The sequence below is a fragment of the Aphis gossypii genome, chromosome 3 (genome assembly GCF_020184175.1).
Source record: "Aphis gossypii isolate Hap1 chromosome 3, ASM2018417v2, whole genome shotgun sequence".
In the NCBI taxonomy this organism is placed as follows: Eukaryota; Metazoa; Arthropoda; class Insecta; order Hemiptera; family Aphididae; genus Aphis; species Aphis gossypii.
Window position 1 is genome coordinate 32,880,016 of NC_065532.1, and position 27,536 is coordinate 32,907,551.

General features: G+C 27.5%; 2 protein-coding genes across 2 annotated transcripts; one reads left to right on the forward strand and one right to left on the reverse strand.

Moving 5' to 3' along the window:
- The first annotated feature begins 707 nt into the window (after nt 1–707).
- Nucleotides 708–20,914, forward strand: LOC114131424 (synaptic vesicle glycoprotein 2B-like). The gene is given in 14 exon segments (XM_027996631.2): nt 708–747; nt 6,056–6,097; nt 11,156–11,209; nt 11,341–11,502; nt 11,973–12,135; nt 12,677–12,798; nt 13,634–13,708; nt 13,711–13,871; nt 14,630–14,838; nt 16,089–16,354; nt 18,966–19,125; nt 19,354–19,481; nt 20,442–20,557; nt 20,759–20,914. Coding segments are annotated over 13 exon segments (1,623 nt in total). The 5' UTR covers nt 708–722; the 3' UTR covers nt 20,498–20,557; nt 20,759–20,914.
- On the reverse strand, nt 20,914–26,599 carry LOC114131446 (uncharacterized). Its single transcript, XM_027996660.2, has 6 exons — nt 26,371–26,599; nt 25,830–26,074; nt 25,412–25,691; nt 25,184–25,342; nt 24,842–24,986; nt 20,914–24,624 (listed from the first exon to the last, which is right to left on the reverse strand). The coding sequence occupies exons 1-6, from the start codon at nt 26,380–26,382 to the stop codon at nt 24,452–24,454; spliced, it is 1,014 nt and encodes a 337-aa protein (XP_027852461.1). The 5' UTR covers nt 26,383–26,599; the 3' UTR covers nt 20,914–24,451.
- Between the last annotated feature and the right edge of the window lie 937 nt (nt 26,600–27,536).

Here is a 27,536-nt window from a genome sequence, read left to right on the forward strand (position 1 = left end):
TTAATTGTACTATAGCCTGCAATATGTCGATAATTTTAGAAATCAAAAAAAAAATTAAATACAAATTTCATTTAATTCACGTATGTTGTTGTAAATACCTATGTATAATTACATAACCTGATAGAGGTAATACCCAAAAACTCATAACGATTTTTTTTCGATAACTCAAAAGCGCAAAATGAAATTGAGCTTTGTACCTTGGTATAATGAGGTATAGTGAGGTAAAAGCGCAAAAAAATGTATTACTCGATACAGTATCTTACCCGTTTCACAACAGAGTGCAACAACGGTTGTATTGCATTTATCTGTATTGTCGTAACAAATTTACAAATTACGACGACGATCGCAGTAAATCTTAAGTCATCTCCAATATTTACTATTACTTCTACGTATACTCTTCTAAATATCAAAAATCGAACGAATCGTTAAAAAAAATGTTCCTCCCAATCACGAAGTTAACAAAATAATATATCGGTGCTCCTTATAAAACAGTTGGCTGCTTAACTATTAACTGATAGAATATATTATAGAATACATGGGAAACTATTATTATAAATTGATTGATTTAGTTAAATATTACATTTTTATTTTTAAAAAACTTAATACATTTATTTTTGCAAAAATAGGAGTTCAACAATTTCAAACAAGTATAAAAACAATTTGACGACCACTAGAAACTGATACAACGAAATTAGTGAAGAAAAATATAAGTGGACATCAAAATGAACACGTATTCATTATTAATAGGTATTATTATACATTTCATAAAATATTAATTAGATTTAACTTGTTTAAAAATCAAATAACAGAGGTTTGCAGATGTTTTGTGCATGAAGTTGGTGTGTATGTTATGTGTTCGGGGAAAACAAAATTAATTAAAAAATGTACTGCAACCTATTAAAGTCCCAATGTATACCAATGTAATATGTACCGTTCTGCACAAGCCTCGGGTCAAATCGCAATGAATTTTTTCTCTATATGATTAAACAACGAATTTAACGACGTAAAATTTACTTCTTGAAAAACCGAATAATATACTTATTCATTATATCATTATGCATAATATACTTCGATGTGATAAAGGTTGATTAAAAATGTATTTAATTATATATTAGATAATAATACACTAAATACTTAAATCACATTTTTTCAAAAAAAAAATGTGTACCTATTTAGATTATAATCTAATTTATAAAATGCCTTACTATATTATTTAACATCTAGACCATTAACCATAAACCTATATTATAGTAAATTAAGGGTACTGAAATGAGTCGTGGGACGTGGTTTTAAAAAAATTATTTCTACCATTGATTATAGGATAGTCATTGCAGGAAGTATAATATGTGCTATGGCTAAAATCTGTAGTGCGGTTAATGAGCATATTATCTGAATAATGTAAAAATTATCCAGATAAATACATAAAGTAATAAAAGTTTACTTTATAGTTATAACTATTGAAAGATTTAAAATCGATAAAATCACTTGATTCTCAGAGAAAACGTCCTGCCGTTATTTCAAATATCTATAAATAGCTTAAAATAGCAAAACATTTTAAAAATTATGTAATTATAATTGTGCTATATATTATATGCTTTTATAAATATTTAGTAAAAATTTAAAATCCTTAAACTTATTAATTTCAGAATTACAATAACTAAAAACATAATTGTTAAATCAAAACATTTATCTCTTCCTCAAAATCTTGTGTTATTTTTCATTATCCGCATAATAACACGATGACCAAAATTACTGTTACAGTTATGTATGAATATGCATTATCCACATTTTAATAATTTTTTTTAGCAATGTCCACATTAGCCTTTTTAACTTTGGATTTTATCGTACACATTTTAAAGTATGTATTATACATTATAATTAACCGATTAAATGGTGACAAGCACCAGAATATATATCTATAATGATTAAACTGTTATAATACATGTGATTTGTACCTCCTGTGCCAAGCCCTACACAAGCATTATCTACGTGTTATTTCTACGTGTTATTATGACGGTGTTCTAGAATAAGAGTAAGTGTGACGTACATTGGAAGCAGATTTTTAAAAATGAATGGGTTGTGCGTATACCTATTCCTAGTCAGAGATGAGAGTATTATTATTACTCTAAGCATGTGGAGGACATAAGATAATTAATAATACGTTATAGTTATAATTCATTCCGTTCCGTTTATTTGCTTAGAAGAATAAATATAATATTTTAATCTTGCACGAAAACTAAAGTCTACAATACATAGTCATGGTGGCTTAATATAATAATCTCGGTGTTGTTTTTTTTTTAATTATATGACGTGGGAAGAACTTAGGTTAGTATTATTTTTTTTTTTGTATCGAATAAGTTAATATTAATTCGTTCATAGTCTTGAAGAGGATTTCGGGCATTATAATTTCAAGCACGTATATTTGTAAAAGATTAAAACAAAACATTAATCACATACACACCACACATTCTGCGTATGCGAGTTGCAGTATGTTTATTAAATTTTGTATTAAATGATAAATTGGTAATCAATAATCGTAATTCAAAAACACTGATACAGGATGTACAATTAACTTATCTATTTAATCGATATTTTAAAACCGTGAATAGTAAGTACGTATTATATTCATACAATATATATACACTATAGGTATCAATATTTAGTTAATTTTTCAATAAGTAATAATATAATTATATTTTTGTAAAATAATTTATACTCACTATCTACGAAGTTATACCATTTGACATTCATAATACAAACAAATTTTAAGTACTATATCGCATATTTTATTTGTGCGCTTAATCTCTTGAACAGTATGGTATAAATAGTTCTTTATTCTAAAACATTAAAATTAAACTGTTAAACGTTTTAAATAAGTATTTTTTATCGGGTATTCATTAATTTATTTATACTTCAATTAATTAAGCATGTCGCCTTAAAGTTTACTGGCCGGTAAATGCTCATATATTCTTATTTTACTGTTAAATAAATAATTGTATATTCAATATAATATTAAAACATAATTTTGGTTTTACATGTATTTAAATATATTATACTTATTACTAACAAAATATTTGCCAGAATAAAATAATATCAAAAATTTTAGATGTCTATAAAATCTCCATTACTTCTATTGAAACGTATTGAAAGTCGAGGCTATTTAATGAATAAATATATCTGTGTTTAATTTATTTATTAATTTAGTATGTATTTATTCCTTTATACACACATACATATAACAGCTTACGTTTTTCGTTCAACCTACACGCTCGTTTCACATCACAAGAAATGTAAATAACGTGTAAATTAACATTCATGATATGTTGTATTATATTAGTTGGATACGATTGATAATTTGTATACAGTATACACTGTACACAATACATTTAAATTGAATCGCATTACTCTGTAGTAGACAAAAAAAGATTGATTAAATAATCAATTGCAATACCTACCTACTACCTAGTATAGGTACCTAATACCTATACAATATAATATTATGTTCTATACTAGATAGTCGCCTACCGCATGGTTAGTAAGTTACGATTACAAAAGCACTCGACTGGAATATTATAGAAGTCGTCAAATTATATTATATTGGCGTCATCGTATCTCAGATATTTATTTTATTTCTTTATTTTTGTTTGATTTCGTGTCGAGTGTTTATTGTTTGCACAAAGTGTTGTAATCATGTAGCATATTATATAGATAGATGAGCTATATATTTTTTCTGTATAATGTTATTTACATATAAACACATATTATAATATATAGGTACTATCTACTTGTACGCGTAACATGCAGTAGCAGTATAATAATAAAAAAAAATTATAATAAGTATCAACGTGGTAAATAGAGGCTTGTAGCAGAGTCTACAAATGAATGCAATATTTCCAAAATATTATAACTTATATGAAACAATTAATAGCCTGAATTATCAAAGAAAAGTCATAAAATATAATACGAAAAATAATAATACATTTCCCTCAAGTGACCCTATTGCCTTTAGTAATTATGGTAGAAGTATATTATTGCAATTATTATAACAGCACAAAAAGTATAATATTATATTTGCATAATATCAATAATGTGATTTATAATATCTGCATCTCTATAAAGAGTGACCCACGGTGATTTGATGCTATAGAAAGCAGTGCTTGTTAATTGTTTAAGAAACAGAAAAACATGGATGAATACTCTATAATCTATATACAATGGCAAATCTAGGATTAAATTCTGGAAGACTTCTAAAAAAAAAATACTACTATATTAAAGATAACTTTTGTAAATATCGAAAGAAAGTTGATATCCTGAAAAGATTAAGACCCTTAAGTCTCCCTAGATCCACTACTGTTCATTTATAATGTAAGAGAATTCATAATATTGAAAGAAAAACTGTACAAAAAGGTTATACTTGAGTATTAGTGTATTAAGATTATTACATAATATTATTATTGTTATTATTATAATACAATAACAATAAATTATGTTGGCCTTGGCGATAACCGATGATATGGCGACGAATAATTTTAATTAATGATAAATTATTTATACTGTATACCAGTGGCGAATTCTCCAGGTATGCACAACCTACGCCGCATGCTTAAAAGTAAAAACGTTATTAATCAAAATACAAAAATTATTTTATAATCAATAATATATTACGTATTTTAAAAGAAATATAATGTGTTACATTAATTCATTTATTTATGTTATACTTAGTTATCTATGTTTATCTTTACTCTGACATTTAATGACAGAGCATGCGATAGATGTGTGCGAAAGCTATACGACCCTTGTTATCGCGGTAAAAAATCCAGTTACCTACTCCGAGACCACCTCCGTTAGCAGCCGCGTATTAATCACCCAGGGCATGCTCAATCTGTTGCGCTTCGTCAACGTAATTTATAAAATTTACGTGTACGAGTATATGACAATTTTTTTTATTTTAGTTAAAAAAGTTAGTCAAGTCTCAATTACAATTATTAAAGTATTATTTAATTAAGTGCTATTGTATATAATATATATTAAATTAAAGTCTTATTTATAAATTAATACAAATTTGTGTACCTATTATTTATTAATTATATATTAAATAGAACTATAATAAATTATGATAAATGAGCATGCCCATACATCAGAGTCAGCATTCGCCACTGCTGTATACCAATAATAATATATTCTAGGCATTCTGGCTGCAAGAGGTGAGCGGTATAATTTTGCATATGGCGTCGTCGGTAGCGCGAAAACTACCGGAAATTCGTACTGGAATTGAGATGCTGGCCGTAAAGCTCTAGTTGTTTCTCCTCGCACGTCGTTTCAGGTGAACAGAGACAATTCTAACTCTGTTCCCTCATATCTGAGTATACGTTATATAGTGGTCGGCGCATGCGTGAGCGATTTATCGTTTTAAAAGCTATAATAAAAACGGTCATCAGATTACTATTGTTTTCCGATTCTATAATCTAATATATGATACTCCTACCACGATCGACGCAGACCACTGACTCGATAAACGCAGTCTGCCGCCGCCGCCGCCGATGTATCTCTATTACTCGTGTTTTTATCTGAGCCTATTATTTTCGGGCCATCGTTTTTACATACATGTTATACGCGTACCGCGGCAGTCTACCACAACAATTATAGGTACGCGGTACCCGATCGCGATAATACCACCAAAAAACCGCCCAAATCTACCACGACGATATAATATTATTATTAATTATTATACACGACATTTAATTAGAGCTTGTATGTGAATGTGTGCGCCCGTAAAGCCTAAAAACCGATTAGATCCGAATAATTATTATACAGATAAATATAATATAATATCAAAGTAATTATTATCCTCGTGTCGTTTTCGTATTCGTTCGCGTATGCACTCGTGTTAGATTAAGTTATATTTTTCTATAAGACACAAATTATTGTATTATATTATTATTATTATTATTTCATACACGTCATATTTTTGTATGTTATTATTGATTGAAAAGTTTTTAATTCGATTTTGTTTTTATTTTCAACTACACTTTTCGGTTTTGGTTCATCTATGCAGAAACTCATACTACAGACTCACGAAGCACCAGGGACGTGATGGGTAATATATATGTATTATAACACTACACTATTACAATACACTATTTACAAGCTATAATAAGTACGCAGGTGGCAGGTACCTACTTTGCTGTAATACTATATATAATTAGTAATAATTATACTGTACATATAAAGGACGGATTATCGTGTTTTTCTGTATTTGATAAAAAATAATTTGTTATTAATTAATACTAAATAGATGATGATCATATTTAACCGTGGTTATAATATACAAATAATACAGCATAATATATCCAATAATTATGGGCATAGTTTTAGTATATATATTTATTTTTTTATATTTAAACATGATTTTATCTTATTTTATCATATTAATACATTTGTAGAAGAAGATAAGTAATGAGTTTAAATAAAATTTAATTAAAAAATTAAAAAAAATTAAAAAAACAAATGAAATGGTAATTACAACTATGTGTTTAGTTGTTGTTATCGATAAAATAAAGAGTTACTATAATTTTTTCAGAACTAAGCCATTTAAAATATTATAATTATTAGTCAAAAATATTTTCATTGAAAGAATTATTATTACAATATTTCAATAATATAAAAATAATATAATGAAAAGTATTTCTTATGTGTATAATGTTGTTTGTTATTGCATAAACTATTTTCAGATTCAAATTAATTTGAATAAAAAATGTTTTTGTCATTAGGTATATGCTTTAATATAGTACCAGCACTTCAAAATGTAATACAGACTATTAAATCAAAGTCTAAATACTGTAAATATAAGGTTATAGCCTATAGGTATTATTTATTTTTTTAAGTAGCTCCCTGAATTACAAAAACAAACAATCTACGTCAATAGAAGTGTTTATAGATCGGTAGGCCAGTCGTGGGAGGATCAGACCTATACGTAGAACCAACGAACCAAAAGTCAAACAGACATAGGAGATCGCAAAAGAACATTATGGGGTGGTATTAGATCGGGTAACATGCAAGAATCGATGATTGAATCCCTGTAGTAGGTATATGAGCAAACAATGCAGAACAAAATCGAGTTAGTAACATCACTCACATAGCATAATATTTTAAAATCTTTTATAAGTTTAAACTTTATAGGTATTAGGTACATCATAGTACTATTAAACTTGGATCTCGAAAGATTACTAATAAAGAAATTATATTTAAGTATTTAACAGATTTCAATACTTGAATTTTACTCATTACAATTTAAAGTACATTAAAATATTAATATGAATATAAAATAATGATAAATTTTTTATTATATTATTATATACCAACAAGTATGACGAGTATATATAGGTATAGTAAATACATAATATATTCATTTTTGTTCTTTTTTCGGGATTCTACTCATACAGATCATTTTTTTACATTTTTACCAACAGTTAAGATTTTTTCCATGCAAGTGTATCATTTAAACCATATAAATAATAAGCTAATTATACAATTTTTTACTTACTTTTATGTAGATATTTTTGTGAATCAACATAATGTGTTGACTACACACGCGTTAATAAATATTTAAAAAAACAGATAGATGAACTACTAAAATATGATTTTATCAACAAATAATATTATCACGTTATAATATTGTTAACCAACATAAACATAAGCAAGCAATTTTAATTGTTATTATACAAATAATATAGTGACACAAATACACAATAAGATTAAATAAATCGGTTTAATAAAAATCATTCTTCCCGTTATAAAATATACAAATAGACTAATCTAATACTCATAAGTATAATAAGATAAATTGTTACACACGGGAGAAAAAATTATGGTTTTATTTTTATCTTCCATGGTTTTTAATAAGATACAATGGAAAAATATATTTTACGCGGTACCTACCAAAGTGGATACCTTGGTACCTACCTACCTATAATAATAAATAATAAATATAAGATTAGAATATAGCCCGGTCCAAGGGATAGCATTTTGTCATGAAGATCGAATATAATGATTCTAACGTTACTTGATGGCCGAATTTTGTGATATCTACAACTGTGGTATTTAAACTTGTAAGTTATATAACATAACTACTCAAGCTGAGAACCTCATTATAATTTATATATAATATAATCCATGTACCTATGATTCTCATTCATTTTCATGTAAGTATATAAGTATAGAATATAAAAAGAACAATACATTATGTAGGAATAGTATCCATATAAACATTGTGCTCACCTATTAACTCTACATAAATATCGAATAAAACTGTTTGTAGCGTTAAATGCGATCAAGCACAATTTATCTTACTAGAATAATCGATAGTTTACAAATTATATTAAAACTTTTTCTAAAAAAAAAACATAAATTTTCCTTGACGTAGATTTAGGACAGAACTGCTTTTAAAGTCGAATATATTTGTACATTTCATCAAATAAAATATGATTTTGATTTTGAATGTACATTGCTTTTGAATTTTCGAGTGATTTACAATATTTAATGGTCGTTTAATACCCGAGTTTATAACAGAATAATTAGTTATTGCGCAACTGTTTAAATATTTGATATCCAAAGATTAGAAGGCTACATTTTTTAATGAAATCGTATGAATTTTTTCTAGGAAAACCTTAAAAATATATTATTCTTCAATTCTTATACATATTCTTTAATGTACATATTATAATGTATTTAATACGTAGTGGCAGTATTCAAATTTAATAAATCTCAAATTACTCCATAAGAGTGTTTAATAATATAAATTAGGTACCTATATAATTGTATAAATATAAAGTATAAACAATATAAACTTAATCGGTAATTGCACCATCAATTATTAAACTGTTGTCTTTTTCAACACAATATGTTCCTGTCTCTATCAAAAAAGTAGTATACAAAATGACAAAAATTTAGTAAAGAATCGAAAACAAAATTATTCATTTAAAATATTATTGGAAATTTGGGATTCTAGAATTAAGAATTCATTTAATAATCAATATTCAGGTGGCTAGGTATAAGAGTTGTTACAAAATAACAATTTTTATTTCATATGAATATCATTTCTATCGTTCAATAATCTTTGTGACCTTGCCCTGTAAATTAAGTTGTTTCAAATCTATTTGTTCTCCGTCTGATATTGAAACTTGAAGTAACCTATATAGTGCTCAATATTCTGTTATTGCTGTTTTTGTAATTCAATATCGACGAAATTTTACTAACAGTAATTTCGTCAATCCATAATGCTTAATATCTGAAGGACCTTTCAAATAGCGTATTTCAGTAAAAATCTGTTTGATATTGTACAGTTTTGATATGTTTTGGTTACAATAGAAACTTTGTATGTAAAGTGAAAAAATACAAATAAAAAATATTTTTTAAATTTTAAAAACTTACGCATACCTACATATTTTTGTTAAAAGAGCAAATATTAATAACATCAACTTGAATTTTCTTAAAAATGTAGGTTCATAAAAATATGCCTACAGTAAATCTCTAGTAAAAAATCCCTTTTTTACATCAAAATTGCACTATTTTTATTATTTTGCATTTAACAAAGAATACCTATATATCATACCAGATATTTATAAGTTTTTTCTACAATAATATATACAACTCTAATCAATATTTATGAAAATAATAAAGTATAGTAGTGTACACTAATTTGCAAATAATAGAAAACATTCTATGTAAATACTAAATATTTAGTAGGTAATATTATATAATAATTAAAAATATATAAATATATGTATCCACCTATTTTTTTCAAATATGTACTTGAAAATCGTTCATGTTGTGTCTAGATTAAAACATTACGTTTAATTATGATATTATTTAATTAGTATTGTGACAAACCATATGGTTAAGTAAGGTTTAATATGATATTATGTAAATACATTAATAAAAAAAAATAATCTATTAATGTTTGCGATGAAGTTGAAAAATATTCGCAGAAGTGGCTACACATACTAGGTGATTATTTTTACGGGAAACATTAATCAATCAGTAATCACTAATTATTTTGAAAAGTGTTGATGTATTAAAAAAAAATATATATTTTTTTTTTAACAAATTTGAAGTCAAAATAATTTTCAGCGAATTTTAATGGACAACAATCGAATTTTTAACGAAAATGTAATTAATTATAAATAATTAAATAACCTAAATAGGTCAATTAATGCATCAACATCTTACAAGGGTATAATACTCCACTCCACTTATTAAAACTAAATTTTAAAATAACTAACTAGATACTCATTCGAAATTAGATTTTTATACAATATTAATATAAAATATTTTGCTACAAAATAAGAAACTAAAATTATAAATTATCATAAGATATTATACATCCATTATAAAAAAATCCATAATAATTAAATATATTCTTGAAAATAGATTTCACAAATGTTAACTATTATTATATTTTTAACAAAAAATAATGAGTACTCAAGTAATTCATATTTATAACCACATGAACAATAACAGAGTTAACTAGTTTTCAATCGAATATTATAGTTTATAATGAAAAATACCGATATTTTTTCAAAATATTGCTGAATTTATTCATAAATTGAAGAAATTAATGACCAATAATAAAGAAGTATATAGAAGTAGTAGAAACCTACTTGAGTACACAATATATTTATAGCTAAAAGACAAAGATTTAATATCATTTATTCATAATTCATAATATAAATATAATGGTAATAAATATACAATACATATATTAAAAATAAGAAATAAACAAATTGCCATTAATGCTGCGTGAGTACTTTAGACGTCTTTAATAAATAACAAAATTATCGTTTACTCCTTGGTTTTCAATTGAAAATTATTTAAAAAAAAGTGTAAAATCTTATTCAATGTTGTCGCTACATGTTTAAACCTTTTTTAATTAATGCACAAACTATAATTGCCGGAATTTATCTAACAAGAATTTATTGAGTATATTGACAAACATCATAACGATATTTTGTCATTAATACGAAACTAATTGTGTTCAATTGCTTCGATAGCCTAGCATACGTATTAAACTATTGTCATATATATATATATATATAATAAATATGTTACATCATTTATAACTCGTATAATTTATGCTTGTTATCTGTTAAATGTATAGGTTTAGATTTCTTGGATAATGGTTCAATTTTCGAGCACGCCATAACGTGCGCAGGTAATATATTATTTTTCCCAGCACTTATATTATAAAATTAGGTATATATAATTTTTTTAATTATAAACGAAGATTTTTTCGATTTTTTTTTATCCCGAATATCATCAACGATCTATATTATCACACAATAGAATTTGGCCGATTCCACTACTTCTTGTTGACGCTATGTGGTCTCATATACATGAACTGCGCCATATCCGTGAGTGTTGTGTCTTTCGTCCTGCCTTCGGCGCAATGCGACTTCAACCTCAGCTCATCGGACAAAGGCTTATTGAACGCCGTACCTCTTTTAGGTAATTATATTGTATATATATAATTATATTGTATAATGATCAAAATAGCAATTTTATCACTAATTAACTTCTTTTTAAATTAGTTAAGTTAATGTTTTTCTCAATATTATGTTTAAACAAATGTTTAGTCGTTTGGTGTTAAATATATGATCAAACAACTGTTATTTAAACTTAATTTAACATTCCTAATGTACTAAAGCTGTCTTAACTACAAACGAATTCAAGTCAATTTTTCTCATTAAGTTGTCCACTTTTTTTAATAATATTTCATAAAAAACGTAAATAAAACTTTGCAGTACTTAATCGAGTATTGGTTATTTTCTATAAGTCTAATTCTATTATAGTTAATTCATTATATAATTATATTGTTTACTTCAGCTTAGCGTTAATGAATTTAATTTAATTTAAATTGACTTTTCAGATTTTCACATTTCATAATGTATGTGTATTGTGTATCTTATTAATTATAGGAATGCTCCTGGGAGCGTACTTTTGGGGCTGTCTGGCCGACATGCACGGTAGAAAGAAGGCTTTGATCGCCGCGCTGCTTGTGGATGGCCTCTTCAGCCTGATTTCGAGCTTCCTCACTTACTTTTGGCCATTTTTGTTCTGTCGTTTCTTCAGTGGTTTCGGGTGAGTACAATACGATATTTTAATAGTAGTACTTACTATTAAATATTTAAGTAGTAATATTAATAAAATATACTTAATATACTATTAAAAAAGCGCTTTGGAAAAATTATTTGAAATGTAATTAAAATTACTAGATACTAATATTTAAAAATATCACTTTTATAATAAATTATATGAGGATTTATTTGTAAACTTATCTCAACTCAGCTAAAAATATATTTAATTATCAAAAAAAATTATGTATATGATTTAATATATTATGCAATTATGCATGATATTATTTTATGATTAACGGCGATATTGTTATAATGTTATGTACTTATGTGCATTATATTATTATATCCAACAGATCAAAATAAATTATAGTAAATTAAGTACTTGATTCTATAAGTAATAAAGTACTTTCGTGTAATACGAATATAAAATATCAATATACGTTTCTTTTTTATAAAAAATATTGTATTGATTGTGTTAACATTGAATAGTACTTAAAATTTTATTATTTAAATCGTACATCATGAGTTATGACGTTTGTTTGTAGTTTGTCCGGATACTTGGGCATTTGTTTCTCATATTTGGGTGAATTTCAGCCGAAAATCTATAGAGAAAAAGTGCTGTCATGGCTGGAAATGTTTTGGACAGTTGGCATCATACTACTACCATGTATGTATAATATTATAATAATCACGTCGAACATGTGGACAATATCTTAATAATTAGCTAACCTGAAGGGTTCTTTTTTTTACGTATTTGAACCGACGGCGCCGAGGGAACAGCTTTCGCATTACTTCCGGGACGCCGCCTTCATTTATTAAAAAATAATAATAATAATAATAATAATAACACAGTCAGCGTAAGCACAACAATAAGGGATTACCAGGACATGCCCCGATTAACCCCCTTTACATCTAATATAATATATAAATGATTTTGGGTATTATGTTTCGTTACTATTCGCGGTCCGACCGAAGTCAGTTACCCTGAATGCTCGTTCTTGATCGTTCGTCCCTTGAGTGATACCATGAGAGCGGAATAGTACAGAGTCGTCGGTGGCACCTACTACGTTTTCGTAAGTTGGTTTTCTCTAGTTTCCTCACTGCCTATCACTTGCATACTCTTCTTTATGAGATAGAATGTGTTCTATCATACTACGAAATTCGGAGCGGGCTCGTATGAACGCTTCTATCCGCGTATCTTTTATTCCTGGTCTTCGATGCCGAGGAATCCGCAGAGGAAGTTGGACACATCTCGGGTGAACATAGTGATCGTTTAGGAACGGCCGCATCCTTTTCTGCTCGGCGTCCTATTACAGGGGGCAGTCGAACGTGATGTGTTCCGCGTCGTCCTCCGGGAGGAACCTGGAGAACGCTATAATTATTTATTAGTACCTTACAGCATGCTGTATGACATAATAGATAGTAACTAATAGTTATAATATAATATAATAATAATAATAATAATAAAATACTTAACCGTCGTTTATCGTGTTCATCAACAGTGGTTGCGTGGGGCATCATCCCGTTATCTGCCAACTACACTATCGGTATACTCAAGTATTCATCGTGGAATCTGTTCTAACGTTGTGCTCATTGCCCAGTATCCTGTTGGCCTTGTGGTTGACCCAGTTCCCGGAAAGCCCAAAGTTCCTGCTGGAGTGCGGTGAATTTGATGAAGCACTTGAGTGTCTAAAACGGATTTACACGGAAAATACGGGCGAACCGGGAGACGCATATCCCGTACGTAACTATGCCTTATTATTATTATGTAATACATATAAAACCGTCCCAAAATAAATAAAATCATATCATTGACGAATGTGAGCGAACATTACATTGCGTTTAACACACAACAGAAACTTCTACAGTTCATGTGTGCATAGTGGACTTAACCTTATATATTGGTTAGAAAGTTGTAATAGTGCTTGTGTACAGTTACATCGTTGAACTTGCGAGTATCTACACTGTAGGTATATAAAAACAAATGGTTGTAAAGAAGATTTCTTGCAGCTTACTCAATCATGTATAGCAGGGGTGGCTAAACTACGTCTCACGAGCCGCATGCGGCTCGCATCTTATAGTAACATTTTTACAAAAAAAATTTTTAATATGAATTTATGTATTATATAATATATAATAATATGACTTTTATTCATTTTTACAATTTGGCTCTTCCATATTTATTAATATATTTAATGGCTCGCGAGTCTCTTCTCGCTAACCACCCCTGATATATAGTATAAAATATAAATCATTAAAGTACTTTTTATAGTTAAGGATGCTGGTCACATCTTTCTGAATTTAAGGAGAATATATTTTTTTCTTATTACACCTAAGTACATGTTGATAAGTAAATAACACAAGATCTTCCCCTAGGTCCATGTACCTATGTAGCTACTGCACTTAACTTAATTTATTGCACCTCACACCTCACGGCTCACGTATATCGTACTTTGTCAAAATGGCATCATGATTCGATTTGTATACTTATTTTTAAGGTGCGGAGTCTCATAGAGAACGAAGTCAGATGCAGCGTGATCAGCATACAGTCAAAGCGATCATTACGCAGCATGAAGACGGTCAAAACGCCAAAGGACCTCAAAAACCTGCTTAACGAGGTATGGTACCAAACTAAAGAAATGTTCAAACCCCCACACCTGAAGAACACATTGCTCACGTGTCTCATACAATTCGGTCTAACTTCCAGGTAAGTAAACATGCTGCACGTATTACAATACTCAAACATTTTAATTACATATTTGATTCGATTGTAGTTATATGGTATATATCTGTATATGTACGAGTATAAATGTACTACTTGATCAGTTATAGAATATCAAATATATTTGTATTTATTATATTTTAGTGTTTAAATGTTGACTATCGTTTTGTATGATATGTTAATTTATCATATTGTTGTATCAATATATAAATTCTTATCAAAAATCGAAACCTTTTTAATTATTTATGAAGAATTTTACAATTTATTTAATTAACAATTTAATGATAGACTGCATTTAAATACTTCTATAGTAGGTAAATAGGTTGAAATATAAATAAAATAATTACTATTTATATATAATACCTATAATAACAAATGTATTTTAATTCAATAAGTGGAATAAATAAAGATTTAAATAATGATAATATTGTTATATGGTTACTACATTTTTAAAAAACTTTAATATTTCATGGAAATCTTTGCTAAACTATTAAATTTATAATAATTTAAGACATTTTCAAAAACTTTATACACACTATAGTTGATATTTACATCTTACTAATAATTAGAACAAGGACTTTTATGCATTTGCATTTTATTTCTGGCTGATCTTATTATATTATGCTAAATAAGTAGGCCAGTAGGGACAAAATACGATTTTCGACATTGTTGATAAAATAACTATATTGTTAATGCATAAAATTGCATATTTTAACATTTGGAAGTTTAATAAATATTTTTGACTATCTGAGCCTTACTCCGATGTTTTACTGTTTATTTTTTTATTTTTGAAAATCATATAATTTACCTAGTATTATATTTTTAATGGTCAAAATCAATTATTATTTGATTAACTTGTGAATTTTTAATACTTATTGACTATAGCCTATCAACATTCAACGCCAAATTATTATGATCAATATTTTCTAGATTTTTAGTTTACAGTGAACAGACCATATATTATTATGTGTAATACAAAATTCATTTACGATTATATATGTATAGGTATATGTATATATATATATAGGTACCTAATAATTTATTTAGAATATTTTTATTACGGATAATTTAATGTGAATAATAAGTTAACACTTTTTAAATATATATCTGATAGTTTTTTTACGTGTATCACATGAGAGTATTTCTCTATGAACGATATTAAAATCTTAAAAAATTCAAAACGCACCTACATAATATGACTGACGTCGTGATGTTTTGATATCTTATCGTTACAGTTACTACACACTAATGATGTGGTTCCCGGAGCTGTTCAACAGATTCGAGACATTCGAACGCCAAAAACCTGGCGTTGAAGTGTCAGTGTGCCAAGTGTCATCTGTGTACGTAGAACAAGACGGCGCTTTGAGCTCGGCCGACTTGTGTGGGTCGGCAGTCGGTGAGTCTGTGTACACGCACACCCTATGGATCGGTATAGCGTGCATACCTACATCGCTATGGATGCCGTTGTGCGTGCACCGACTTGGCGCTAAATTCTTCTTGGGTAATATTACAAGACTACTTAATTCACTATGCGTACATAATAGGGCTTATTTTTGGTCATTTTTCGAATTACCCATTTTTGGAAAATTGAAAAAAAAACTTTAAAGCATTTTGGTTAAAAACTTGAAAAAATATTTCTTGAAATTTCGTGGGGCTGTATGAGAATTATGAACTAATTTTCGATTAAAATAGCATACACAAACATAAATTCAGTTAAACTACCAGTAGTAGGTACCTACATTTTCGAGGATGTTTTTTGGTGTTTTTAAATTTCCTGTCTACCGTGTAATTGAAATTTGGGATCGTATATAACATCAATTGCTATACCATATATATAATATATACCTATATATAGAGAACTAAGCAAATACTTTATACAATGAAAAAATCAAATCAAATATCGTCGTGGGAAATGTATTGATCCTGTCATATGTCAAATCACTTTAATATTCGTTTTGAAAATTGGTTACCGAGTAATCTGGTAAACCGGAATAAACATTAATTTTCCAGAGTAAAATATTAACTACTTATTCGAGGGTTGAATGCTGCTCTACTAGCGATATTAGATTGTATTATAGTAAGGGGAATTTAATTAATTTAGGAATTGTCTATCAATTGAAATAAAATACTAGTTTATAAATGTAAAAACTAAGAAGGGCAGTTACAACAGTTTGATTAAACCAGTAACTTGAGTTATCGCTGTAAATTTAAATTATAGACCTTATATATAATATTTACCTGAAACATAGTAATGACTAGGGCAGTGAAGTTGTTGCATTTGCATATTTTTTGTAGATGCTTATATTTATTGCTAAGTGAGTTTAAAATATGTTTCAGTTAACTATGAGCTTAAACAAAAAACATTTTTATTGCAATAAATGCAATTTTGGCCATTATTTTTCTTTAAGTGCAATTTTAACTATTTTTCATCATTTTTTTATAATTACGTATCTATAGCGCGTTAAATTTTTACATGTAGGTATGTTTTTCGGGTAAAACCGTTCGCACAACGGTGAAAAAATCTTTTGTCATGCAATGCAATAATGTAAGCAATATTTGTTCTTAATTTTTTTATGTATTGTAATATTTTATTTTATTAATTAAATTATACCTAAATAGTAAATACCTACTGTAATAACGCAAAAATAAAGAAACTAAAAATAAGAATAAAAGTTAAGGTAAAAATATTAATATGTGATTAATATTTTTATTTTTAAAAGTAATGTTTTGATTTAAGCGAAGTAGTTTAAATAAATTGTATCGGCAACCACAAGGGACACAAGCCTTGAATGATTGCCTCAAATATATTTGTAAGTTATTAGAAATCTATCGATTATTTTAGCCTATGTTTTGTCACTCTAAATTTGCGGAATCACCTTCCTCCTGATGGTCGGAGGGTTCTCGAGGTCGAGCTTCGAGAACGATCAAGTAAACTCTATAATACTATTATTATTTAAATGTGGATGCGCATGCACCTTACCTTGTCCGCAGCTGTCTCTGGTTGCAGTCGACGTAACAAGGATAGAATTTATTAAATTTTTTTAGCACTCAAGAAAGAAATAACTAAACACTTTGACAAATTTCGTTATATGAAAAAGAAACAGTAAAGTTGTCGTTGGCAATGTCCTTTGAGTGGTTGCGAGTAGGTCTGCTGTGCTCCTGCACTTGTCTGTCTGGGTGGTGCTCATGCACTTATATGTTTTGGATGTGCTCGTGCACTTCTCGCTATGGAGGGTGCTCATGCACTGATGAGAGGAGACGATTTAGGCCAGGTCCGCCAGAGTCATCGGCGGCCCGATCAAAGGTGTCGGTGTCCCCAAAGAAAATTGTCTTTTTCCCTGGTGAAAGCGACCCTGACCGGACCATCCCCCGTCTCCGGCGGCACATGAAAGAAGTTGCATGTGTTGCGCTGTACGCCTGTACCGTTATAATCCCGTACAGTGTCCTGTACGAGACTAGATAATAGGAATCGTTCCAATCACCAGTGACATGATTTATTGGGGTTATTTTAGATTTTATTACATGCGTACGATAACTCGACCGTTATATATTTTATTAAATGAAAATAACGAATTTACAAAATTTATGATATGTAAATTTGAACATATCATTACACTACATAATGAATAATGATCAATGATTATACTGTATATTTGTTCTTAATTTAATTTTATACGCGATTTTTTTAATGCAATTTTCAAAAATTATAACTGCAATTTTCAATATATTTAAATGCAATAATGCAATCAATTTATTATGTTTTTTAATACAATAACTTCACTTCCTTAGTAATAACTAATGGTTGACCATGATAGTTCAAGAATGTTTCGCGTTACTGTCGACATCTGCACATTATTTTATTACTCGATGGCGAGTTTACGCAACTTTACACTATAATAAACAATCATGTGGATTTACCACTGACCAAAAACTTAGACAAAAGGAAAAATTAATCACATTATAAACAGTTGGTACTTTAATTGTAAAAAAAAAAAAAAAAATGATGTATTGAAATCCATTCAATAATATTGTGGTTGGATCAAAAATGAAACTACAATAACAGCACACAACAGCGAATATATATTATAATATCTCAAACTGTTTAAATATAGTGATGTGCCTGTTTGTGTCTGGAATCGTGGCCGCCGCTCTGTATTTCGTGAAAAACGCTCTGCAAAATCTCATACTGTCGTGCCTGTTCGAAGCATTCAGCGGACTGGGAATTAGCGTGTTGCTATGCATCATGGTCGATCTATTCCCCACCAACATGAGGTAAGGCCTACCGCCAACCATATAAATTAAACATTAGGGCAAAGACATGATAACAAATAGAAAATATTAAAATATTAAATCCTTCCATAAATGTTATAAATGTTCTACTTGTTTATTTATATACAAATACATTTATCCTATAGGCTATGTAACGAATAGTTAGCTTAAAAAAAACGTAATATATTGAATAAAATGCGTTTTGGTGCGCGTGTGTGTGTGTGTATGTAGAGTAATGGCAGCCGCAGCTTCAGCGACGTTCGGCCGCCTCGGATCATTGTTGGCCAATATCACATTCGGACTGCTCATCGATTCACACTGCATCTTGTTAATCATCATATTCAGTTCGTTGTTGATAAGTATGTATATATTAATATAAATTACAAACAATTTAAAAAATCTCGAACTTATTTATTATATTATTAAGTAGGTAGATACCTAACCTATAACGATAATGGGCTAAACTATTTTCTATTTTTCTATGTGACCACGTATAAATTATATTTTTGTCTGAAAGTTTGAAATATTAATTAATTGTTAAAAATCATTTAAAGCGATTAGCGAACTTCTATGAATACAATCACACATAAATATGATCTTTATAAGCATCGTGTTAACTTTTTACGATAATCATCATATTAAAACTCGAACTTTGCTCAGAATCGTTTTCCGAGTATGATGATCATTATTATTTACGAATTTATAATAATACATTAAGTTTCAAGCACTAAGTTTCTATAATTCTTATTGGATATAAATAAAATATACATAATTAATAGATACTTAATAAATAATTGGTAGAGCAATCCACATAGTAGATTTTAAACATAGTTTATTATTCATTATTTCCTATATCCGAAAAATTGAACAAAGAAATATGAATTCATACCATCCTGCATGGTAATAAAAATAACCACTTCAGGATTATATATTATAGAGAGATGTATCTAGAAAAAAACCAAAAACACTATCAAGTCAACTGATAATTTATAAAATTAAAGTATATATGACATAAACATCGCATAACACAAATTTATTTATATACTTTTATGCATGTCGTAAGACTTTAAAATCAGAAATTTACAATACGGATGTTGGGTTAAGAGTTATACTTGTCAATATTAATATAAAAAATAATTTTTTGTTGAGCAAAAAGTTACGTGAAGAATAAATAAATTCTGACTTGTAATTTTGATTTCAAGCTCGTCTGATATTTATCTGATAACCCATTGGAACTTAGCTTTCTATCGTCTATAATAAAATAGGAACCATTTGCAGTGGTTTTTATTTTTATTTATTTATATTTTTTTTTTTTGCAGTTAGCGGCCTGCTTTCTTTAGCTCTTCCAAACGGAAACAGCAAAGACTTAGACTAACGGTCGGTTATCGCGGACCACTCCATCGGATATACATATTCGGTAATATGCTTAAATAAAGTAAGTACGGCAGGTATAATATAATATATATGATATAACTTTAGAAATTTTTCTATTTTAGTGCACTAAGCCCTTATATAAAAAAACTAAAATTTATTCCCCTTCTATAATTTATGCAGTTTTTATTGATGAATAATTATATTCTAGAATAAAACGTGTATAAAGTGTAGGTACATTATAATCTTATTTCATTATTTACAGATATTGCTTTTAACTACTGTTAAATTCACAGAGAATGTCGGTTTGAATGTGCTAAATAACTGTTTTTCTGGATACAAATTATTTATTTTTGAAAAAAAAATTATTTGTAAATTTATAACTTATTTATAATGTGACAACTATTTTTTTTTTTTTTTTTTAATAAATAAGTATCAGTTTAATATTTAATTTTTATAAGTGCATACCATATACGAATTTGTATTAATTTTTTTTTCATATTATATTGTTATAAAATAATAAATAAAATAATATTTTAAGCATTAGTTATAGGTCCAACGACTTTGTAATTTTTATTAAAATATTATGTTTTATTTATGAATTTATGAAATGTTGGCTTATTTTTATTCCGTTTTACTTATGTATAATATATTTTGTTCGATTGTAATTATTATTATCATAACAGTTTTTATTACAACTTATTATCATATTATACTCGATGTATAATATATAATATAGTATATACATATTTATTAAATAATGAAGTAAAAATGTGTTTTCATATTTTATTATTTTTTTATCTACACTACTCTGTGGTTAGTCTTTGATTTTAAAAATGAAAGTTCTCTAATCCGCAAAAATAATTCCTCGGTTATTCAACAAAACACTTTTTTCTAACTAACGTACACAGTACCTATTTTTTAACTTTCCATTTTAAATCTGAATCCATAAGTATATTATAACACATATGATTTTTAAGAGAATTATTTATTATGTCAAAATTATATTTAAAATGATACTATGTGTATTTTAGGGTCAATGTATTTTAGAGTAAATTTTTATTTAAAGTCATTTTTTATTTCACAAAATATTCACACTGTAGATTTAATAAGACGGCATATTAGATAGGCAATATAAGCTCATCAATATACCTAAATAATAAATACCTATACATATTATATTATATAAATATAATACCAGATAAAAAACACATATTCAACCGTATAATATTTTATAAATTTTATATTTGGTTACACGCATTATTAGATTAGATTGTTTGTATATTATATTGTATAGTATAGGTATGTAATTATAATGTTAAATGTATTATATTATTTAATTAAAAATTCTATTCATATGCATTCATAGTTATATTTTCTGATGGTTATTTTAATCTAATTGTACAAAAATTGTAACTCTCTACCACCACCACAACTTGCTTAAAGGAGGTAAATATTATAGTAAATCATTTAGTCTGCTAATTTAATAATAAGGTTAAAAAAATAGTATAGGAATGTTACATATAAATCAATAAATATAATTTAAAGAATAAGGTATTAGTATGTACATATATTTTTTATTATTTTATGACAGTCATTCATATGAGGATCGTGCATGCTATATTATTGCATTAATAGTCTATACCATAGAGTAAAAAATATACTTGTAATTTAAGTACAGCATGAAAATTATTATTAAATGTAATTATTTAGTAAATTAGTACATTAAATTGTGATAATTTTCTATTCTTATATGGCACATATTTTATTTTATTTTATTACACAGTACAGGACAAACCCTTTAGATATGAGTATGACAATAATAAAAAGCTTTAGAGAAACTAGGCTCAAATCTTAGAGGTAGAAAGAGCTGTCGGTATAATTGGCAATGCACATAAGACGAATGATCTGAGATAGTAATTTGAAGAGGAGATTAAAATATATTATATAATATTATTCATAAATTTAAAAATATAATGAAATATTATTAAAAGCTTCAGGTCAAAACCAGTTGAGTAAGTAAGTTTTTTTTCTTTCATACAATCTAGACAATATTAGTATAATAACTATATTTTTCAAATATATTATGTATAGTATTTTAAACCTTGCATGGTGACTTATTGAGAGGAGAAATTTTCCGCACTGATAATGCTTCTGGGGTTTAGTCAGATAGTCTTCTGGAAGGACTTCCAGGCAGTGGCGAAGCCTGGATTTTTTCTTCGGGGGAGGCTATTAATTTTTTCACAGAAGTGGTTTATATAGGTTCTTCCATAAATGTAACATGCAAATGCCGAAGTATTATTAATATATAACAAATAAAATAAGTTATGACAATTTAAAATCAGTAAAATACAATTTAAGACTTTTGTAGCGTTTTTCATAGACCATTAAAATAATTTTTTAATTTTCTTAAGATTTCGAGGAGGGCTGCAGCCCCCTCAGCCCCTCCCCTGGCTACGCCACAGATTCCAGGCAATCGGCAGGCGTTAATAATTAATATAATTAATTTTTCAATTGATTACCTACCTATATTCTGTTCCAAATAAGATGAATTGCGTTCGCGCATGGTGGGCGTGGCTAACGGAGCCGTACGCCAATGACCGCGATCGCAACGCGCACGATGGTAAACGATATACTCCGACGCAAACCGAAGACGTAATTCGATCGTTTGCGCAAAAGTCATCTTATTTGGAACAGAATATTATATTGAATCAGTGATTATGAAGAAATCTATATTGTGACTTTATAAAATTCGAATACGATAATTTATACATTGATAGAACATTGAAGTAGAGAGCAGGCATGGCAAAAGATCAATAGGATTCTCTTCACGGAATGCAATACAAAGCACAGTGATTAATTTTATTGCATTCCGTTTTGTACAGGACAAATTAATTTTAATAGTACATTTTATACACAAATTTAGATAATTCTAAATTTAATTATTTATTGATATTTAGTCATCTTAATTTATGATCATATACATTATTTAATAATTATATCAGTACCTACTGTAAGTATACCATGGATTAAATAAACAAGTATTCTTATTTTTTAAGTACATGATAATTTTAATTTTAATGTTTACAGTATAATTTACAGTTATGTCTTTCGACAGTAAAAATAATATGTAATTTCACTTCATCACAGGAACTATACAATTTTCCTTAATACTATTAAATTTTGTTTAAATTGTTATGCATTACTTATGTCTTACATCAAAATGTTGAAATTACAAACCTGTTTTAATTGTTGATAATAAAGGTAATAAAAAAACATAATTTAGAGCCCATTAGACTTGGCCTTTTATTAAAACATTTTTTTATACATAATATGATTGGAAAAAAAATTCATATTAGACAAACAACTTTAAGTATAATATTTGATTATTTATGGCATTTCATAGAAATAAGACAGAAATATAAAATTTTCCAAACAATAATTTTAGTTAAATGATTATGTACAATGGAAAATTTATGTTAAGAAAAAAACATAGATCTGTATTATTTCTAGTTAAAATATCAAATATCATGTGTCTTAATATGGATTTTATTAATTAAAATAAATCATGAGATATTTGTATTCAATTAACAGTCGAAAAATAATATTATGATTAATATTTTTAAATCAAATTCAAATTAAACTTGTTTGCTTAACATCCTATTTTTATCATAGTAAATCTAAGCAATAACATATTTTGTCACTATCATTTGTACTCTATTCCGTTTATGCACTAATTATATTAAATAGGTAAATACAAAAAATAACTGTAGTCACATACTCACGTGGCATGAAACCAAGAAGTAACACAAATTTAACACAATATAAATTACATAAACTGAAACTTAACTTTAAATAAAAATAAAAACATTTGTTTCATGAAAATAACATTATGATTCATATTAATTTCAAACATATTTTAATGAATCAAATATTTAATTTAAAAATAAAAAAAAAATTAATTAAATTCAAATTCAAACAGACCCTGATTCATATTGACATATTCTACCAAGTTTGAATTTAATTTCATAATCTGGTAATGGTGATTAATTGTAACAAATCTGTATCGAAACAAACATTCGAGCAACCAATCCAAGTATATTGCTACACCTTTATTATCACATATCCAACCTAAAAAAAAATGTATAAAGTAATATAACATACAATTCTTGTAGGATGCCACTAAAAAGCGTCTTCCCTTGCCTATTATTCTAACCTTATCCAATTCACTTATTTTGTATAAGTGTATAATATTGTAAATACAGATCATAAATAAAATTTTGTTTCAATGAAAAAAACATACAATTCTACAAAATTACACAATATAAAAAATAAGAAATTATCTTACCTGTAATTTCTCTCTTGTTGGGTAAATTAGCTCTAACATCATGGGATGAACTAATTTTATCAGCCAATATAATTCGCAGTTCGTAGTTATCATTGAAATCTCCCAAATCATTGGCCACAACAAAACCAGCTTTTTGAGCCCATAACTAACAAAATAATAATACCATGACATTTTTATAACATTTTTATTACAATTTAAAAAATTATTTTTTCAACATGATTGATTAGTTTAATTTTAATAATATTTTTTAAAAAATTTAAAAAAATGTCCTATATTTTATAGCATAAATCCATAATAATATTTATTAAATTAAAAAATAACTACAATAATTAAAAATCTTACTTTTATGTCCGAATATGAATCATTGAATTCAATAGAACTATGAAAATATAAAATGCAAGTGTTAGTCCATTCCATTGGTGAATTAATAATTCCCCGCCCCACACGCCAAGACGCTAATGGGGAAAATTCACCGCAAAACTCAGGTGGTATATAATCTACCTTGAATGAAGTACAATATATTTTTAAAAAAAATGTTCACAATATTAAAACAGTGTAAAAATCATATACCTCTGGCAGTAATGTCTTTGAGGTAATACAGTCTTTAGCCCATTCCAAACTAATGATAAAGCAGTTTAATAATAACGCATTCATAAACTTTTTAGTTCGAATACATCTTTTATCTGCATTAGTTTTCAAAATTAAATGTGTAACTCTATCAGTCCATGATATGCTTACATTTAATTTAAACATATCTACCAAATCTCGTATCACTTCAAGTTCTTTATTTTCAACATTGGTATACGTTATAACTATATGTCTATTTCTTGCAGAATGATTCCAAGGGTTACTGAAAACAACATTATATTCAAATGAATAAGTAATAATTCTGTAGGTATATTACTTAAACATAACATTGTGTCGATGAATGAGAAAATAGTATTTACAATAATATATTTTAAAATTTAAATGGATATTTATGACTTACGAGACATGACATCTGTCTGGTGTGCCCCTGACAACATCGTCCTCAGATTCACTGCCACTGTTACTAGAATCTGTGGCGTTCTGAACATAGATGCCATTGTTACCGTTCATATTTTGATCTTGGTATTGAAAGTCTACGTCGGCACTGATAATGATGGAACTCCTATATGGCAAATCGCTCAAAATAATAGTCTCAGAGTCCGAGTCTGTGTCCCATTCAGCAACAATATCAGGAACGCTCGCAGCCTGTATAAAACATGGATAATTCCTCAACGATCAGTAAAATGGAAATGTACAAGCATGGCTATTATTATTATTATTATTATTATCATGATTTATCACACTAGACGAATACAATATTAATAAGGAAGTTGAGATGTTGAAACAACTTAATAAGACAGAGCAGTTATGGTCCACAGTCTCTGCAGGCCGTCTAGGTTTTCATCAATCAAAAATAACATCAAACTCCACGAAATTAATATTGTTCCGTGTGTGCCGAAACAGAACTGTAAATGTAATAATGTAAATAAAATATATCGTACCGAGTTATTCATTGGTTTGACGAGTCATTTAATTAAAAATTATTTAATAATTGTACAAAAACAGTAAAACTACAAAATAGATATATACATGTATATAATATAACAATATTATGAGCGGTAAAATGAAAACAAGTGGTTATTTATCTCGACTCGCAATTCGCATGTTCACGACGTTCTAGGACAATTTCATAAATAAATATCCCAGATACAGATACAGTCATGAAACCACCACACCGCCTTTTCATAGTATACCACGAAACTACATACTGTGGAACGACAGTGCTACCACGCGAGGTAGCACATTGTACTCGGTTAAATTTTATTAAATTCAATATTCTGATCTCATAATATTTGTCTAAGAAACTATAATATTAGGTATGTAAAATATTTTAAGACCATATTATTATCAGGTACATAATAGGATAATACTAGATTTTTAAATTTCAAAATGCATATAATACGCATATAATTAATGCGTGTTAACATTTTATAGTATGTATAGGTAATTTGATACCTATTTATTTCTATGAACATTTTATATGCATTGACTGTGTGTTGTATACTGTACCAATATAAAATAAAATAATAGAACAATATTAAGAACATGAAAAATTATTTTTCTTTTTAAAATCCACTTTCACTAACAATAATTTAAATGAGATAATACAATTCGTTAAATACCTATTTCAAAATATAATATAATACAAAAATATATATTTTTACTAAGATCTTCTTTTAAAGGTTTCTACATGGGAGGAACTCTCTCTACTTCCTCTCTATAATAGGGACTCCCAAGTATAATTCATATTAAATGTTTATTGAATTGAGTACAGGGTTGGGCAAGATACTAAAATCAGAGTATCATTATAGGTACATGCATTAAGTGTATCTAGATACAAGATATGTGTATCTTTGATACATCAGATACACAATAATTTTATATTTCCAATTGAATTTCATTAATTATTAAACGCAAATTAACAATACAATACACTATAATGTCCATACTTAACATACATACAAAATTATTTACAAAACAATATTAATAATACACATACAATAAAAATTATCTCTATTGTTTCATTTAATTAAGTTTTTAAGGCTCTACAAATCGAATTCAAATTTCTTGGTACTATTAAGTACGTACAAAAATATACAACAATAGT

Excerpts from the sequence above, each read along its gene's own strand:
- LOC114131446 (XM_027996660.2), bottom strand. Across the intron at positions 25,343-25,411 it reads CAAAGACATTACTGCCAGAG|GTAGATTATATACCACCTGA; the intron begins GTATATGATTTT and ends ACTTCATTCAAG. Across the intron at positions 24,987-25,183 it reads ATTCATATTCGGACATAAAA|TTATGGGCTCAAAAAGCTGG; the intron begins GTAAGATTTTTA and ends TTATTTTGTTAG.